The 18,014-nt window shown below is 43.1% G+C and overlaps 1 protein-coding gene across 2 annotated transcripts in view; it reads right to left on the bottom strand.

The window, feature by feature from the left end:
- The window catches only part of ANO4 (anoctamin 4), a 207,439-nt gene that overhangs the window by 73,015 nt on the left and 116,410 nt on the right, over positions 1–18,014 (bottom strand). For both annotated transcript variants that reach the window (XM_075152059.1, XM_075152068.1), the window contains 3 exons: positions 8,038–8,138; positions 7,680–7,781; positions 4,748–4,792 (listed from right to left, as the gene is read on the bottom strand). In XM_075152059.1, the coding sequence (XP_075008160.1) occupies positions 4,748–4,792; positions 7,680–7,781; positions 8,038–8,138 (248 nt within the window). The remainder of the gene's footprint in view (positions 1–4,747; positions 4,793–7,679; positions 7,782–8,037; positions 8,139–18,014) is intronic.

Genomic DNA, 18,014 nt, shown 5'->3' with positions numbered 1-18,014 from the left:
GCACATGAAAAGTGTGAGCATTTGAGAGAATGTTTTTTCATTACATTACAAAGCACTTACAAAGAACACATGCTAGCAAACTAGGCCACTTAACAGGCCACTTACAACTAGAAAAGATGCAATGTCTTTTGACTTTTTCGAGGCAGACCAAATTATACATGCTGAACTTGATCATTAATAACCAGCTTTCAGCAGAGGAGCATCTTATTTTGTCTCAACAGAGAAATAATGCTGATGGTACATACTGCTACAAATCTTATTAAGCCCAGTAACCTCTTGGCAACTCTCTAAACCTTTATTTCTCAGCTTTTCAGTTAGTTTAAATTTCAGGTTTAATTGACACATTATGCTTTGGAAATATAAACCTTAGAACAGGAGAGACTGTGGCAAAGAGCTTTGACAGCTAAACCCCAGCAAGTTGCATCCCTTTACTGCTCTCCGTATGGATTCTTACCTCACAACTGATGCTATAAAAACTAGGCTACTTTGCTCATTTTGTTTAATTGTAGTGTCTTGCAATACTACAACCTCCATGAAACCAGAAAAACCAGTGTATAGATTAATAGGTGACTGCTACACAGATTCTTACATTTACAAGGTGAAAGCAAACTAAAATCAAGCTGTAGAAAGGGCAGATTTAACTGCAAGTGCACTCATGCAAAGATGCATACTGAAATGAAAGGGAAGAATCAGAGCTGATTGGAGAAGACAATCTAAACCAGATTCAAATCCAAACTAAAATGTTGTAATGAAAAACACATAAGAAAGATGAGATATGTCTGGCACAATGAGCCCTGTCAGAAGTTCCTAATGCCTTCAAGTCCTAATCAGTGATTCCTGCCTGCAAAAATCATAGACGACAAATTATGGACTATGCACATACTTCAGTCAGTGGATGAATCTTTCCAGGACTGGAGCTAAAGGGCATGAATCAACATCCTTTGAACTTTAAGTCCGGTTCTGGATGAAGTTCAAGGACTGGAAATGTAGTTGTTTCTTTTCTTTTGACAGAAGTCAGTGCAATAACTCTATGACCAGCAAATGCTATGAGCTCTGCACAGTCATTTTGAGGGAGGGCAATCCATACCCAAGCAGCTGAGTGTGTGGGAAAGTGGCATGAAATTATTACATACTTTCATTTAAAATACATATGCTATTTCCTGGAACATTCAACCTTCTCCATCAGGTATTTTTATCTTGGATAAGAAAACTAATGTTAATTTTTAAACATAGGCACATTTAAAAATTGTAAACAAATTGGCTCTACTTGTTTTGGTACCATTTGTGTATTCCCATTCTAGGAATAGCATGGGGCATGGGGGGCAAATTTACCATCAGGACTGTTTGGAAGAACTGGACTGTGTATGTGAACATAACATAAGACTTATTCTAAATTAATCATAAACTCTTCATGGGCAGTGTTTGCACTGGCCCACCTGTTCAGAGTGCGGGAGGAGGTAGTTTGCAAATGTCTGTGCCCAAGTGCAAGTGAGATGTCAGATCCCAGCGCTGTAAAGGGCCTGACAACTGTAACTCTCCAGTTGCAGCATCCAGCCTGACAGCCTTGAGCTAGTCTGTGCAGACACTGATAGGAATGACAAGGGAAAAGTAAGTTCTCTCCAGGGGGATTCCCTCTCTCTTGGCCTCCGGTTTTCCCTCTGTAAAGGCCACAAGCTTTGCATTATTGCATATTTGGCAGGCTTAGTGACTCTGGGTATGGAAAAGGGAAGAGGAATCAGGCAGGTTTTCTAAATAACCCATTCCAAGCTTATTTGTTGACTAAAATCGTTTCAATTCTCTAAGCTACTAACACCCTTACTAACCTGCAATCCTTTCCCACTCATCCTGCAAGTCAATGTGCACATTTGAGATATGTGTGCCGCAGGTTTATCACACCATGCATGCACGCACAGCATACACAGAGTTCCCTGCTTAAGAGCAATGCATTATTCATGTTGGTCTCTTACTGAGTGTACCCAGAATTTGACTGGTTTGCCATTCCCAAGGCTCAGATTACTTGGCATGCTCAGTGAGCCCGCTCCTTCGCTGCTGGCAAACAGGTCTGAAAAGGTTGCAAAGCCTTTCTCCAAGGCCTAGAACATACAGTACAGCAAAGCCATCCTAAGGAAAAAAACCCTAATTATCTCCTTGGAAAAGAAAAATGACCAAATTCTTAAATTTCCTCCAGGCCACTCCAACAGTGCCATCAGCCAGCAGTGCAGGCTTTATACTTTACAGGAGCATCTCTCAAAAAAAAAAGCTGAGTGAGTGGTGTTGGTGCTAACAAACACAGACACACAGTGTTAAAAATCTACCATGTTTTAGCGCTTCTTCAAGGCTAACCCATGCCTCACTTTCCCTTATGGAGAAGCTTATATACTCAGCTGAATAGGGAAACAGTGTTTGGAAAGCAGAGCAACCCTACAAAAGAACAATAGAGTGCATGGAGTGATGAGGCACTGTAGAATTAGCCACAATGAGAGAGGAGAGTGAAAAATCTGATGATAATATCCTTCTTAAATTCCTTCTTTAAAAAAAACTTGTTAGGCTTACATGGCAAAAATTCATTGTCTTAACTCACATAGTGTCTTAAAGACAGAGTCTTTTCCACTTCAATCCTGCCCCTGCTCTCCAGGTCTAGTCTTTATGCAGTATCCTCTTTCTGAAGATACATATTGTGCTTAACTCACACAAAGGGTTTCTCAAATAATTTCAGAAAAACTGGTTTCTCACTAGGAAGTGGGGTAGGGATAGAATCATTTTTTCAAAGGAAAGAAGAAGTTAGGAAAAAAAAATGTTTTGAATCAAGACTGGTTTTTATCTCTGGCTCAGCTTTGATAAAGCTTAATGTATATTGTAGTGCTAGATATTGTCTTAGTTTAGTTTTTAACCACAATGCAGGTAGAGTTCTAGGTACTGTATAGGTACCTGATACCCCTCCTTTTCTCTAGAATATATGGGGGGAGTTTTGTTATTTGAAATTTTGGGATCACTAGAATTTTTCAGAGAGAAAATTCAAGTCAGATTGACAAGTTGCAAGTGACCTGCTCTGGGCTTTACCTTGTAACAAAAGTCCTCTTTAAAATAAATTTTGCCCAAATGTCAATATAATGTTTGGCTTAGCTCAGAAAAAAGGACCAAGGCTTCAGTTACTTGTAATCTTCACTGAACTAGGAGTAGAGGAAATAAATACTTTTATTGAAGCTGTATATCTGAGTTTCACATGAATGAAAATAAAGCTGAATATATTTTTTTTTCCCACTGGGACTACTCAGTTATAGCTTTTCCACCTCAAGTAGCTATTTATATACCTCAACATAAAAATTGAATTTAGCCAAGTTGTCATCACTCAGGAACTAAAATACCAGAAAAAGATCATACCTCTTCCCATACTGACTTCAAATCGCATCCTGACTCATAAGAAAATGCATGTAAAGCAAAATTTCATACACCACATATAAATATTAGAATCTTCATCCACTCCTTCCTTTTAATCTACTGCTTTAGTCAAAGCAGTCATGTCTTAATTAAAATCAAGACAAACTCCAAAGTTAACAGGTGCTATAGTATTTATTGTAAGGTGGCGATGGGAAATGGGGAGCATCAACAAGCTTTAGAAGAATTGTGTGCATCTATTAGCCTGTGCCAACTAGGTAAAACGTCTGAACTCCACAAAGAGCCTATTTGGTCCTTACTAATATAAAGAAGCAAATACTATAATGTGAGATCAATGCTGGTACTCTCAAGCCACCAGCACAGTATGATGGAATTTAATATACAAAATGCTTTATAATATGCTCCTACAGCAGAGTGATAATATGTGATTTATTTTCCCATGGATGTTCATCTACTGACATTAGCTGCAGAGCGATACAGCTGTTTACTCCAAAATGCAGATTTTTCAAAGCTAATTCTTCTCTCTCAGAGGTTCATGGGAGCTTTTCCACTGACCTCAGAGTTAGACAGTAAATGAAATGCTAGACCCTTCTGAAAACTCCATCAACAGCACTGTGGCATTAAATGCCAACATATGATCTGGTCTTTGCCAAGCCTGTATATTTTTTAGGCTTTTTGGAGACATTTTCATTTAATTGTCCAAGGTATCAAAAAGAAAATGCAAACTGCAACATTGGAAGTTTTTCATTGCGTTAAGCCAGACATAAAACAGGCACGAAACATAACCTTAAAGATATTTAATAACGAGTGAAAGCACTTCAGAGATTCTTGAAAAATACCCATCTCTCAAGTTCAATAAAATTACACCAGAGATGAACTTGGTTCATTGCCTTCCTATCTACCAACAAAGTACTAAGCATCTCCACAGAGGAAGCAATAAATAAATAATGCCATCGCTATTACAAGTAAGCAAGGTGCATGGAAATGAAAAAAAAAGCCGTAACTGTGGTATTTTAACCCCAAGAAACTCCCTAATGAGCTACATGAAGAAAAAGAGATACAGTGTTTGCACTAGCACATTTATTCTTCTTTAAAAGACTCCATCAATTGAAAAATATTTCCTTATTCCTAAAAAAGGCAACAGTGATAAAATGAATTGCCTCTCTCACATGGCAGATGCCTTAAAAATGTAACTTCTGTGTTTTTGCAGATGTCTTAGTGTGTACTCACTCCCTCCACCTTTCCTACAAACACAGCTAATAAACTTTTCCTTCCAGCTTGACCTTAACCGTTATTTTTGTTATTGGGTCCAAATGAACATAAACTAGAGTGGCATAAGAATTGCACTCACCTATTCATGAACTTGTATCGGCGGTGCAGGTAATAGATTTTTCTCCTGGAAGAACAGCAAAAATGAAGCCAGTCGAGAAGAAAACCCATCGTCAGTTACAGTATGAACTAGCAAGGAAGGAAAGGAGATTGAAGACAGAAGCCTGTAAGAGGTGGAGGAAGAGACTAAAAGAGAGATTAACAGAACTGTCACAGGAAGCCACGCAGACTCTGGTGGCGTTTGAATTGCAAGAAGGTAATTGTTTTCCCATTGTCTTCTCTCTTTCTGCTGCTCGTCATGTGCTACTTGTCATGTGACCCAAAGATGTTTCTATTTCAAAGAAGTCCATAAACTGTTGCAGGAATGTTATAGGCCTGATACAAATATGGATAAATTATCTCACATCCACTAGTGAATTATTAAAACGGCATTTGGTGGACACAAGGAGAATCACTTAGAAAAGCCAGGAAAGTGGTACCTGATGCTGCAATATGCCACAACACATGCAGTACCAGCCGGGACCAGTGCTTGCCGTGAAACATCCCTTGAAACAGAATATAGGCTACACAAGCAAAGGAGCATGTGCTCGGCAGCCCCCCCAGGTATGCAGTCACTCCCTCTGCCCCTCATACAGGCACAGCTGATTTCTGTTGTCAGTGCGAAAAGCTGTGTGGGAGTGCATATGGGGAACCAGTGAGCAGACAAGGCTACAGGAGCAGACACATGTTGACCACACTCTTGGCCTGCTTCCTGACCAGCCCTGTAGGGCTCACGTCACCTGGAGTAGGCAGGCGGAGCAGTCCCCTAACCATCCTGTGTAGATCCAAAACGGGGAGTCCACCTCCTGTCCCATAGTGCTGCTGGCAGCTCTTGTTCTCCTCATATGTGCCTATAACACCACAGCTGTCAGGATTTGATCCATCATCTTCAGCAGAAAGATCACATGTTCATGAGAGTTAAGAAAATCTGAGGGCTTTTAGGTGTAGGTTTGAGGCTGATGCTCCTTACTGGAAGATTTGGGTGCCTGCCTGAACTCCGGATTCCTCCTCCAGAGGCTGACTTTGTCATCCACTGGAGGTCATTGTTTACTCAAGGTGGTTTCTGTATATTCTGAGAGGTTCCATGGTGTAATGCTGAACTGTACCACTTCTGGAAAATGAAGGGCTCACATCACACTTTTAATTATGAATATTTTATAATAATTAAACATTATTTATAATAATATTAATATGTATATTAAATGTACTGTAGGAATGCTGTTAGTGCCTTGGAAGCAAGCATGGTTGGGACCTTTCTAAAATAAGATAACACTGATGTTTTATAAACTATAGAAAAAAAAACTGGTTAGAATTCCAGGTTAATTTTCAGAACTTAGAATTTAAGTAACACATGATATTTTGACATTATTTTTGTCATCAGTGTCCATATTGTGCCGGTGAGGTGAAATTTTCAAAACAATTTCATGTTGGCCAGCCTCCTTTGGCCAACTCTTCCACAAGATAATGTTATTTATCTTGCTCTACTCAGCAGGAGCAGACAAAGGTCAAAACTAAGTGTTTCTGAAGAAGCCATCCACTTCTTGATTTTGCTTCAAATATTCAGAGGTATCCACTGTTTTGGCACCCCTGCTTTGAAACAGCAAGGATTTTGTTCTCTGATGTGTGGACCTCGGACAATTCCAACCTAAAATATTGGGAGCTGTAAGCAATCAGCAGCCCGTAAAACAAGGGGTCAGACAAGGGCACCTGGAAACAGGCAGTCTAGACTAGTGGACATTTTGTAAAATGCTGGTCCTTGGTTTTAAATGGTAAACAGTAGTGTTGCTCTTAATATAAAATTTAAGAGCCTGCCCAGCAGACATTAGTAAATCACTATGATTTCCTCTTAACAATATTGTAATAATTCCCTCTCTGTGGGTGTGGAAAGAATGAAGCCGTGGTCCTGAAGCAGGTCAAGAAACCTTTAGTATTTTCGATGCTTTCTATATAATCTGTATAGCATCTACCAAAGACAGATTTTAAAAAAGGGACTTCAGATCAGGAAAGAACAAGCTGCTCACAGTGACTAAAATCTGAGTTCCTGGTGTATTTCTTAATCATGAGACCTGCCCCCTACTGGGGCAGGTTCATCTTAAGGAACGCCACAGAAGTCAAAGGAGGTACGCAATGGGCCAAGCCCATTGTTTCTATGGCTAGAACACTTTCTTAAAAGAGTATGAATATCTTGCAATGACTTGTGATAGCTTTTGTATTTTTCTCTTTATCAGTAAAATTACAAGAAAGAACAGTTGAAGATTTGCTGTGAAAATGAAAAACAAAATACATACAGAATAACCCTGCAATTTTGTCCTTAATTCATATCCATTTTTCCTAGCAAGTTCTGTACTGCTAGAGCTTGTCTCATATCAGAGGCATTTTTCATCCTTAAGTAAGAAGAAAACAGGAATAGAAATCCTACAAAGGACACCAACTCACTACTTGCATATTCTGGGTGCGATCCTTTTCTTGCTCAGGAGTAATTCCATTAAAATCAATGGAGTTATGCATCTATAAACCCTGCTAATTGAAAGAAGAATCAAGACCTCTCAGTTCATTGGTTTTGGTCAGTTCCAGTGGAAGCCTTTATGCTATTTTAACAGTTCTGATAACCACCAGAGTAAAATCAATATTTTACATAGAAAATTTCATAGCCCAACATGCAAATAATATTAAATAAAAGATAAAAATAATCTGAATGACAATGTGAAATTAATTTGGTTATCAGTAGCATTTAATATAAGTTCTTTATTTTCTCCACAGAAAAAAGCATTTATAGTCTGAATTGTTCTCCTATTAGATGGGATACTTATTTATAATCTGTATTTCCATAATTACACACTATATAAGCAATTTACAGGTGCTGAACATACCAGATACGTCCAACAGACATGCACCTTCTGTGCTGCCTTACGTACCTGGATCTTCTTGACCTCCCATTGATTTCAATGAAATGTCCATTTAAAAAACAGCAGCGCACAAGTATGCAGGGGGCTCCAGCATTGAAGGGGTTAAAGGGCCTAAGGATAGAATACCCCATGAAAACAGCTGCACTGCTACAGCTCACCTTAATTTCAAACCAGTATTGTACTGAAATTGCAGGCATTAACAAGAAACAGCAATGAATATGGTATCTAAGGTACTCCATTTATATTTTCTAAAGATGTGTGGTATCTTATAAAAGAGCTTTTCCCAGTGCATTTTGGTGGTGTTATTACATTAGCTTTACAGCATAGTGTGACTGTGGAGGTTGAGACAAAATACAACTATACCTACCTGAAAGGCATTCTTACGTTCATTAGTTCAGCATATTTGCCCAGGACCTCCCAAGGGGCATGCAACTTCACAAAGATGATGTCACTGTTTGTTAAAGATGACTGCAAAAGAAAAAACAAAACAGCCACCAGGGCTTACTTTTTCAAATAAAAAAAGAAAGAAACTGTAGTCAGTGGTCAATATCTATTTTTCTGGTCTTATGCCACCCCTCCCTCTTTCTGATTCTTCCTCAAGCACATGTAGTTCTATCAGTATTTTGTCAACTTATTTTCCTTCTGGTTTCCTAAAAGCCATGCTGTGACTCCCTTCTGGCCTGCACATGCGTTTCGTTCACATGGAAAGGAGGACATGGAAGGGAGGCTGATGTACAGTTGTGGGTTACCCATGTGTGGGTTGGGAATAAGGTTGGCGGGTAAATCCGGGTCTGGAATCTTGGTCCTGAACTAAAGGCAAAATGGCAAGTCAGGATCTGATTCTGCCAACTGAACTGGTTGTCAGCACTCACACAGAAGTGCAAATGTGTGGAGACAGCATCTGGCAATCAAGAAAAGTTTGAATGACAGTGTGGTCTCATCGTTGTTGCCCCACATGGACAAATAATAAAGTCCCAGCTACAGAGCCGTGGTCTCCACCTTCCCTTCTTTCAGCTTCACTCTTGGCCACGTGAATTCTGAATGTTAGAACTGAAGCCAGCGGGGAAAAGGAAATTTGATGCTGCCCACAGCATAGTATTGTACAGATTTGTTGCCCAGGAAGGTCGAGGGCCATGACTATGCCAGCAAGATCTCTTTGCAGTGCTCCCATCTTTTTTTCTATGGGTTGTATGTAGCGTGGAGAGCGCTTTACATAGGGTATTCACACCAGAAGGGCTGTTACCTAACAGAAGGCTGTCTGGCGAAGAACAGAGAATATGCAGTAAAGAGAAGGAGAGAATTTTAGCTCTGTTTACACTCAGGAGGAGAAATAGTACTTTACAAGAAAGCTACAGCAGGGTCGGCTGAAGCTGATGTGAGAACGCAGACAGCCACATGTTAATACTGGAAGATGAATTGTTCAAATCGTAATGGAAATCAATGAAATTCTCTTAAAATTGCATACAATACACCTTTAGACAACTAAATGGATCACATTAACAGGGACAACTACTACAGGCTGAGTTTGAGGAATACCCAGGAAGCAGGTAAAGGTATGTAGGGTATGAGAAAAGGAAAGTGAGACTGAGAAAACCAGGCAAGAAAATTGCTAGTTGGCTTTAGGGATGATTTCCTAGTTTTCCAGACATCGTACTATATTCAGTGTTTCTCACATTAATTCTTGGTTAATACGATTTACTGGGAGTTCTTAAATCTAGTATTGTTTATCTGGAAGCTACAGTGACTATATGGTTGGGAGGCTGACATTTGTACTTTTAATGCCTATTTGATTCTTCCCTCCACTATCCTGATTGATGCTGAAATTATTGAAACTGCTATAATATGTTCATGTCCTTAGAACAGCTAGAACATTATTACTAGTTTGTGAAGTGATAGGGATGAAAGCTCCAACAGTTAAGATACATACATATGATTTTCTTTAGCACAGGAAAAAAAAAGAAAAAAACCCCAACCCAATCACTACAGAGTTAACATTTTTTTAAAACAAATAGAATACTGGAATCCTCAAGAATGGACACAGAGAAATATTAGTACCCGAAGTACTGTTGGGCTGCATGAAAAAATGGATTTAGCGCATAATGGAACAAGTGACTTTCTGGCATCAAAAACTTCAGAAAAAAATCTTGTTGTTCTTTTGCTGATGACTTTCTGAAAAATATTTCAACATGAAATGATACAACAGACACAAAATGCCCCCAAGAGACTTGCTTCAGAGACAATGAATTGAATTGTACTCCTTCCATTCACTTTTATGGATTCTAAATCAGGCCTTTAATGATGTTTTCCTTTATAGGTACATTTCACAAATTACCTTTTGTTTTCCCACGGGACTTTAGCAAGTAGATACCACAAAACCAAGACTAAGTACTGCTACTCTAAAAATTTCCTGCAAACTACTCTCTCAAAAGTGAGGTTAAGTCAGCAGTGGACTGGCAATTTTGACATTAAAAATGTCAGATTAAAAAAAAAACAAACCAGCAAATCTCAAAAGAACCGTCTAATAAGCTCAACATACAGAAGGAAACTATGGTCCTGACACACCAATAAAATTTGAGAAATGGAGGTAATTTATTAAAAACAGCCTGCAAATTTATTGATGGCTGCTAAACAGGAAGCTTGTAGGCATTTTCCAGCACATTGTAGTTTAAGCCATACTAGATATGGCAGCCAGAGTGGATATGCTGTTTCACAAGTGAACACTGTCTTCATCTAAATTTGATTTCTAATGTGTTACATGTTTTTACACAGAAACATGAAAAACTTCCATGTAGTTATGACAAATATAAATACAGATGATTAAAGAATATTTTTTACTCACTATCTTGTGATGTTATTTTATCAGCTTTGTCAACAGAAGATCTAACCAAAATACATTTGGGAGGTTCAGTTATTTTCAGAAGAAAGAGATAATAATGCTAAAACCTTAATATGGAAATCCATTTCTCCTGGGTTTGCTCATGTTAAGTGTTCATAAAGGAAAGCATTAAGAAAGCCTGAGAAAAACAAGATTGGAAAGAGAAGAACAAATCTAGATGGAGGAGTAATAGAATGAAATGTCACATTCTCTTAATCTAAAGAGAAAATAGCTAATCAAAATACCTCAGAAAAAAATATCAAGAGCACATCTTAGTTACAAAAATACTTTAGTGAATGGAATCTGCGAAACTCTCTTTGTTAGATTAGTATTTAGATGCTATATCCTTCAGCTTCTAAATATTTCATTGAGAGGAGAGGAGCATTCTTCTTTTGTAATTTACTTTTGAGGCTTGGCTTATTAACTGGTTTGGAGAAATAAACTCAATTTCACAGTACGGGAACATGCAAACAAAAATCAATGTAACATTGCTCCCTTTGGAAATTCAAATAAGATGACTATTGACATGAGCAATCTGCTAGAAAGTGATGTCTTGATGATGAAGAAAGAAAAACAGGAATCAAGGGGACAGACAATAAGATAAAAAACTTTGCAAACACAAAAATGGAATAAGTGTTGGGAACTGACCTGCAGCACCAGTGCCTATAAAGTTATTACCATATGATAATTGCCAGCCCACCAACGTTCAAATAAATTGATTGTTTCAAACTGATTTCTTGAGGAGGAATATCCATAGCAAAACAGATTTTCTTCTGGTCAGTAATAACATTCATGCTGGTCTTCAGAGCAGTACAAACCCAGTGTGACAGGAGACTTTTCAGAATCAGAGAATCGCAGACTAATTTAGGTTGGAAGGGACCTCTACGGGTCATCTGGACTAACTCTCTAGCTAAAGCAGGGCCAACTTAGATCAGGTTGCTCAGGGGCTTGTCCCATTGAGTCCTGAATATCTCCATCGGCAGAGATTTCATAGCCTCTGGGCAACACACTTACTGAAATTGGTCAGAGAAAAGAATATTTCCTATGGAAGAACTGTACTCTTTTCTAGAGAAACGTTGATTGAAAACCACAAGTTTCTAGACACAAAAATTCATGAAAATTCAAAATGTTCAGTGCAAAGATGGCATTCTTTATAAAACAACTTGTTTCTTACAAGAACTTTTTTCTAATTATTATTCTGATTGAGAAGCACTAGCAAGGTGTATTTAGTTTAATTGAACCCTGATCTTCAAAACTGGTTTGCATGCTAGAATTCAGATCACCAGAGTCTGGGTTACAGATAGTCAATATACAATGAGTTTCAGTCTTCAGTGCCATTAATCTACTATTTTTCACAAGGAGTAGTTTCTCCCTCCTTCTTCGTTCCACTCCCCAACCCCCTTTTCCAGCTGGAAATCATATTCCATAATTCCTGAAAATATTAGATCAGTATTTGATAATCACAAGTTTCTATAACCCATATCTCTGTATCAGAGATATTAATTAATTCCCAAACTTTCTGGCCTCACTGACAAATCACTTTAGTACCATATCATTGCTGCCAATCCTAGAATACAGACAGTACCACAGGCTCACATATTATAGACTTGCCCTTCTGGCAAGACTACCTTTCTCTTTGTCCTGGTTTCGGCTGGGATAGATTTAAATTTCTTCCTCGTGCTGTGTTTTGGATTTAGTATGAGAAGAATATTGATAACGCAATGATGTTTTCAGTTGTTGCTAAGTACCCCGCTAGTCAAGGACATTCAGCTTAAAAAAACCCCAAAACAAAACAGGCGCTGGGGGGGAGCAGCTGGCCAATGGGTTATTCCATACCATGTGACATCATGCTCAGTATATGAATGGTAGGCGTGATCCAGGAAGTACCAATCGCTACTTGGTTATCGGTCAGCGTGGGTGGTGAGCAATTGCATTGTGCATCACTCATTTTTGTATATTCTATCATTATCATTATTATTATTATTATTATTTTCCCTTTTCTGTTCTATTTAACTGTCTTTATCTCAACCCATAAGTTTTTCTCACTTTTACCCTTCCGATTCTCTCCCCGTACCACTGCAGGGGAAGTGAGTGAGCGGCTGCGTGGTATTGGCTGCCTGTCAGGTTAAACCACGACACTCTTTTACCATTAAGTTTATACAGACATTGTATTTCCAAAGAAAACAAATCAACCACAAACATGCTTAAAAACTAAGCACCATATTCTTCTCCAGTATCACTATACAAGGAGTGGAAGAGACTAAAGAAGGGGCCATTTACATAACTCCAAAAGCATAAACACCTGCTTTGGTGAGTTACAGTCATCAGCTAGGCCAAGGAAAACTTGTAAAGGCCCAGTTCTTATTCTCCTTCTGAAAGTGGGCACAGAGTGGTGTTAACTGCTGTTTAAGTCCTGGCTACTAAACTCACATGTATTCCTGCAGGCATTCTAACTCCTTTTGATGACAGGATTTAAATATATAGATTCACTATTGACCTGACTCTGCTCATTCTGAAGTTATCATTGTTAGTCTGAATGGAAGCAACATTGAACATCTCTTGAAAAGCCCACATTTTGCTGTATTTGCAGGCTGCCTTCTAGGATCAAGGCTGGAGATTAGTGTCTTTTGTCAAAAGAACATTTTCCTCCAGCAAAGACTTTTTTTTGGTTCATTATCAATAATATTGTCAAATCATTTCAAGACAAAAAAACCAGTAGGACTCACCTTAATACAACCATTTCTTGAGTCTAAAAGTTAAGAAAGCTGAGAAAAGAGATTCACAGCATATAATCTTGAAGAAGGATAAAATTACAGTGTCTCCAACTGAAGGGTGTAATTGTTTATTTGCCTTGCTACTAGGCAGGCAGCTGCAAAGAAAACAATGCTCTCATTTATGTATGCATATCAATAGGGAAAAGAAATTAGGATTTACCATTAATCATCCTATCATCATTTAAGAGAAAAATACTCAAGACTGGGACTCTCCTCACCTTTTAAAGCCTTCCTCATAAAAGTAAAAGGAGATAAATAAGATTTTGAAACAGATCCAGCAACCAGAATTAAACCTTGCCTACATTAGCAAGACTCTGCAAGGCAAGTTAAAAAGCCAGAATGGGAACAGTCCTTTAATTTCTGACAAACATAGCTTATTTCCATTGAGACCATAATGCAGGAAAAGCCAGAAAAGGAGAGAAAATCAACATCCTTCCTCTAGTAACAATTCTCTCTATAATCAAGCTCCGTATGACGTCTGAGTGCAGAGTAGTAAATAGTAACTGCTACAGCTTCCACTGTTTTTGAGAATTACTCTGTGATGTTAACAGCACAGATTGATTTGCCATGTGGAGTGAATTAAGTGGAAAAACAAAACCCAGCAAATTTTAGTGATTTAAACCATTCTTCTTCTGCAAAACCGAAGTAAATGTAAATTCACAAGGGTAATTCCATAGAACTGAAAAAGCAGCAGTAATAAGCTGCCAATACTTTTCAAAAGTGCATACATTACCACTGGGTAATTACTTAGATACTGTCAATATATGTCCAGTTTCAGGGAAAATATTACATACTCACAAGCATTAACCTCCACGTTCATGGATCAGAGGAATTTAGTAAATAATAGCACCAATATCTTTCACATATGCACTTTCAATCAAAGTACAGGTTTAGTGAAAAAGGGAAATACACTGCTCACATTTCAATTAGGATTTTAAGAAGCTTTTGACTTACAAGAAACTGTAGGGCAAAAGCAGTAAGGATGAAAATAAGAGTTAAAAAAGAAAGCTCTAACTAATAAACAGGAAGCTGTAAATAAAACAGTTTTGACATAAGAGAACACTGACATTTAAAATATAGAATAACAGAGGAGACAGAGACTCCGTTGCCCCCAATGGCGCCTGCCTACCGATGGCATTTCTGGTGCTGGCGCCTGCCTGCTGATGGCATTGGCCCCGACGGCACGTGCCTGCCGCCGGCACTGCCCCGGACAATGCCTGCCTGACACTGGCATTGCCCCCGACGGTGACTGCGGGCTGACGGCATTTTTGCCGACAGCACCTGCCTGCAACAGCATTTCTCCCGATGGCGCCTGCCTGCCGACGGCATCGCCCGCAACAGCACCTTCCCGACACCAGCATTTCCCCGGCAGCGCATTCCTGCCACTGGCATTCCCCCGATGGCGCCTGCCTGCTGATGGCATTGCCCCCGACGGTGCTTTGGCATTTCTCTTGACGGCGCCTGCCTGCTGAAGGCATTTCTCCTGACTTCAACCGTATGGCGTTTCCCCCGATGGCGCTTGCCAGCTGACAGAATTTCTCTCGCTGGCGCCTGCTTGCCAACAGCATTGCCCCCGATGACACCTGACTGCCGCTGGCGTTTTCCCCACTGAAGCCTGCCTGCCGACAGCATTTCTCCTGACAGCACCTTCCTGACACCGGCATTTCCCCTGCTGGCGCCTGCCTGCCACCGGCAATTCCCCCGCTGGCACCTGCCTGCCGACGGCACTGCCACTGACAGCGTATGCATGCCGATGGCATTGCCCTCGGTGGCAGGTGCCTGCTGCTGGCATTTCCCCAACGGTGCCTGCATGCCGCTGTTATTTCCCCAGACGCACCTGCATACCAAAGACATTTACATTGATGGCGCCTGCCTGCCGACAGTATTTCCCCCACTGGTGCCTGCCTGCCGACGGCATTTCTCCCGACGGCGCCTGCGTGCCCACGACATTTCCCTGGATGGTGCCTGCATGCCACCGGTGTTACACCCAACGCACCTGCATGCCGAAGGCATTTCCTTTGACGGCGCCTACCTACCGCCGTATTTCCCAGCCTGGTGCCTGCCTGCCGACGGCATTGCCCCCGATGGTGCCTCAGCATTCCTCCTAACGGGAACTGCCTGCCGACGGCATTTCTCCCACTTTTGCATGCATGCCGATGGCATTGTCCCCAACAGCACCTGCGTAGCGATGGCATTCCTCCTGACAGCGCCTGCTTGACATCGGCATTTTTCCGGATGGCGCCTGCCAGCCGCCAGCATGTCTCCTGACGGGGCCTGCCTGATGATGGCATTTCTCCGGAAGGTGCATGCCTGCCACCGGTATTCCCCCGATGGCACCTGCCTACCACTGGCATTTGTCTGCCTGCCGTTGCCTGCCTGCCGCTGGCATTTCCCCCAACAGCGCCTGCCTGCCCACAGTATTTCGCACAATGGTGCCTGCCTACCGATGGCATTCTCCCCGACGGTATCTGTGTACTGATGGCATTTCTTCCGACAGCACCAGCCTAACAAGGGCTTTTCTCTGAACAGTGCCTGCCTTTGACAGCATTTCCCCTGACGGTGCCTGCCTGCCGACGGCATTGGCCCGCTGTCGCCTACCTATCAACGGCATTTCCCTCGACGGCGCCTGCCTGCTGCCAGCATTCCCCCCGAGGGCACCTGCCTGACGATGGAATTTCTCCTGCTGTGCCTGCCTTCTGACAGCATCGTATCCAACGGTGCCTGCCTGCCGATGGCATCGCCCCCTACAGCGCTTAGGCATTCCTCCCAATGGCGCCTGCCTGCCGATGGCATTTCTCCCAAGGGCACCTGCCTGCCGAAGGCATTTCCCCCGACAGCGCCTGCCTGCTGACGCCATCAGTACCTACCAGCTGACGGCATTGCCCCTGACAGCACCTGCCTACCAACAGCATTGCCCTGGCTGGTGCCTGCCTGCCAACATTTCTCCCCACGGCGCCTACTGGCTGCCAGCATTTACCCCGATGGGGCCTGTGTGCCAACAGGACTTTCCCCGCTGGTGCCTGCCTACCGACGGCATTTCTCCCTCTAGCACAGGCCTACCAATGGCATCGCCGCTGATGGCACCTTCCTGACACCGGAATTTCTCCAGCTGGTGCCTCCCTGCCACCAGCATTGCCCTCATAATGCCTCCCTGCCACCGACATTCTGCCAGACAGCGCCTGCCTGCCTCCAGCATTTCCCCCGACGGTGCCTACCTGCCACCGCAATTTCCCCGACAGCGCTTGCCTGCTGATGGCATTTCCCACAATGGCGCCTGCGTGCCACCGGTGTTACACCCGACGCACCTGCGTGCTGAAGGCATTTCCCTTGACAGCACCTACTGTCCTGGCGCTATCGTGCAAACGGCATTGCCCTGACAGCGCCAGCCTGACACCAGCATTCCTCCGGGCAGTGCATACCTGCCACTGGCACTCCTCTCAATGGCGCCTGCCTCTCAATGGCATTTCCCCCGACAGCGCCTGTCTACCAATGGCATTCACTCCGATGGTGCCTGCCTGCTGCTGCAAATCCCTCCAACGGCGCCTGCCTGCTGCCAGCATTCCCCCCGAGGGCGCCTGCCTGCTGATGGCATTTCCCCCGTTGGCACCTAAGTAGTGATGGCATTTCTCCCAACAGTGCCTGCCTTCTGGCAGCATCGCCCCTGATGGCGCATGCCTACCGATGGCATTGCCCCCGACGGCACCTAGGAATCCCTCCCAATGGCGCCTGCCTGCCGACGGCATTGCTCCTGCTGGCGCCTGCCTGCCTCCGGCATTTCCCCCGATGGCACCTACCTGCCGACAGCATTTTGCCCAATGGCGCCTGCCTACTGATGGCATTCCCCCTGACAGCGCCTGCGTATTGATGGCATTTCTCCCAACAGCTCCAGCCTGATGACGGTTTTTCCCCTGACGGTGCCTGCCTGCTGATGGCGTCGCCCCTAACAGCGCCTGTGTGCCGACGGCATCGCCCCCAACGGTGCCTGCCTACTGATGACATTTCTCCCGACAGCGCCTGCCTGTCGACGGCATTGCCCTCCTGGCGCCTGCCTACCAACGGCATTTTCCCCGATGGTGCCTGCCTGACAACGGCATTTCTCTGGATGGCGCATAGCTGTCACCAGCGTTCCCCCCAACAGCGCCTGCCTGTGATGGCATGTCCTCCACTGGCGCCTGCCTGAAGACGGCACTGCCCCTGATGGCACCTTGGCATTCCCCCCGACGGTGCCTGCCTGCCAATGGCATTTCTCCCAACGACAGCAGTCTGATGATAGCATTTCTCCAGACATCGCATGCCTGCCGCTCCCATTCCCCCCGATGGTGCCTGCCTGCTGACGACATTTCTCCTGACAGCACCAGCCTGACGACGGCTTCTCTCTGGACGGCACCTGCCTGCTGACGGCATTTCCCCCCAGGGCACCTGCCTGACGATGGAATTTCTCCCGCGCCTGCCTTCTGACAGCACCGCACCCAATGGCGCCTGCCTGCCGATGGCATCGCCCCCTATGGCGCTTAGGCATTCCTCCCAATGGCGCCTGCCTGCCGATGGCATTTCTCCCAAGGGCGCCTGCCTGCCGAAGGCTTTTCCCCCGACAGCGCCTGCCTGCTGATGGCATCGGCGCCTACCAGCTGACGGCATTGCCCCTGACAGCACCTGCCTACTGACAGCATTGCCCCGGCTGGTGCCTGCCTGCCA

The sequence above is a fragment of the Calonectris borealis genome, chromosome 1 (assembly GCF_964195595.1).
Source record: "Calonectris borealis chromosome 1, bCalBor7.hap1.2, whole genome shotgun sequence".
NCBI lineage: Eukaryota > Metazoa > Chordata > Aves > Procellariiformes > Procellariidae > Calonectris > Calonectris borealis.
The sequence above is the reverse complement of the archived record's forward strand: the minus strand, read 5'-3'. Positions and strand labels throughout refer to the sequence as shown.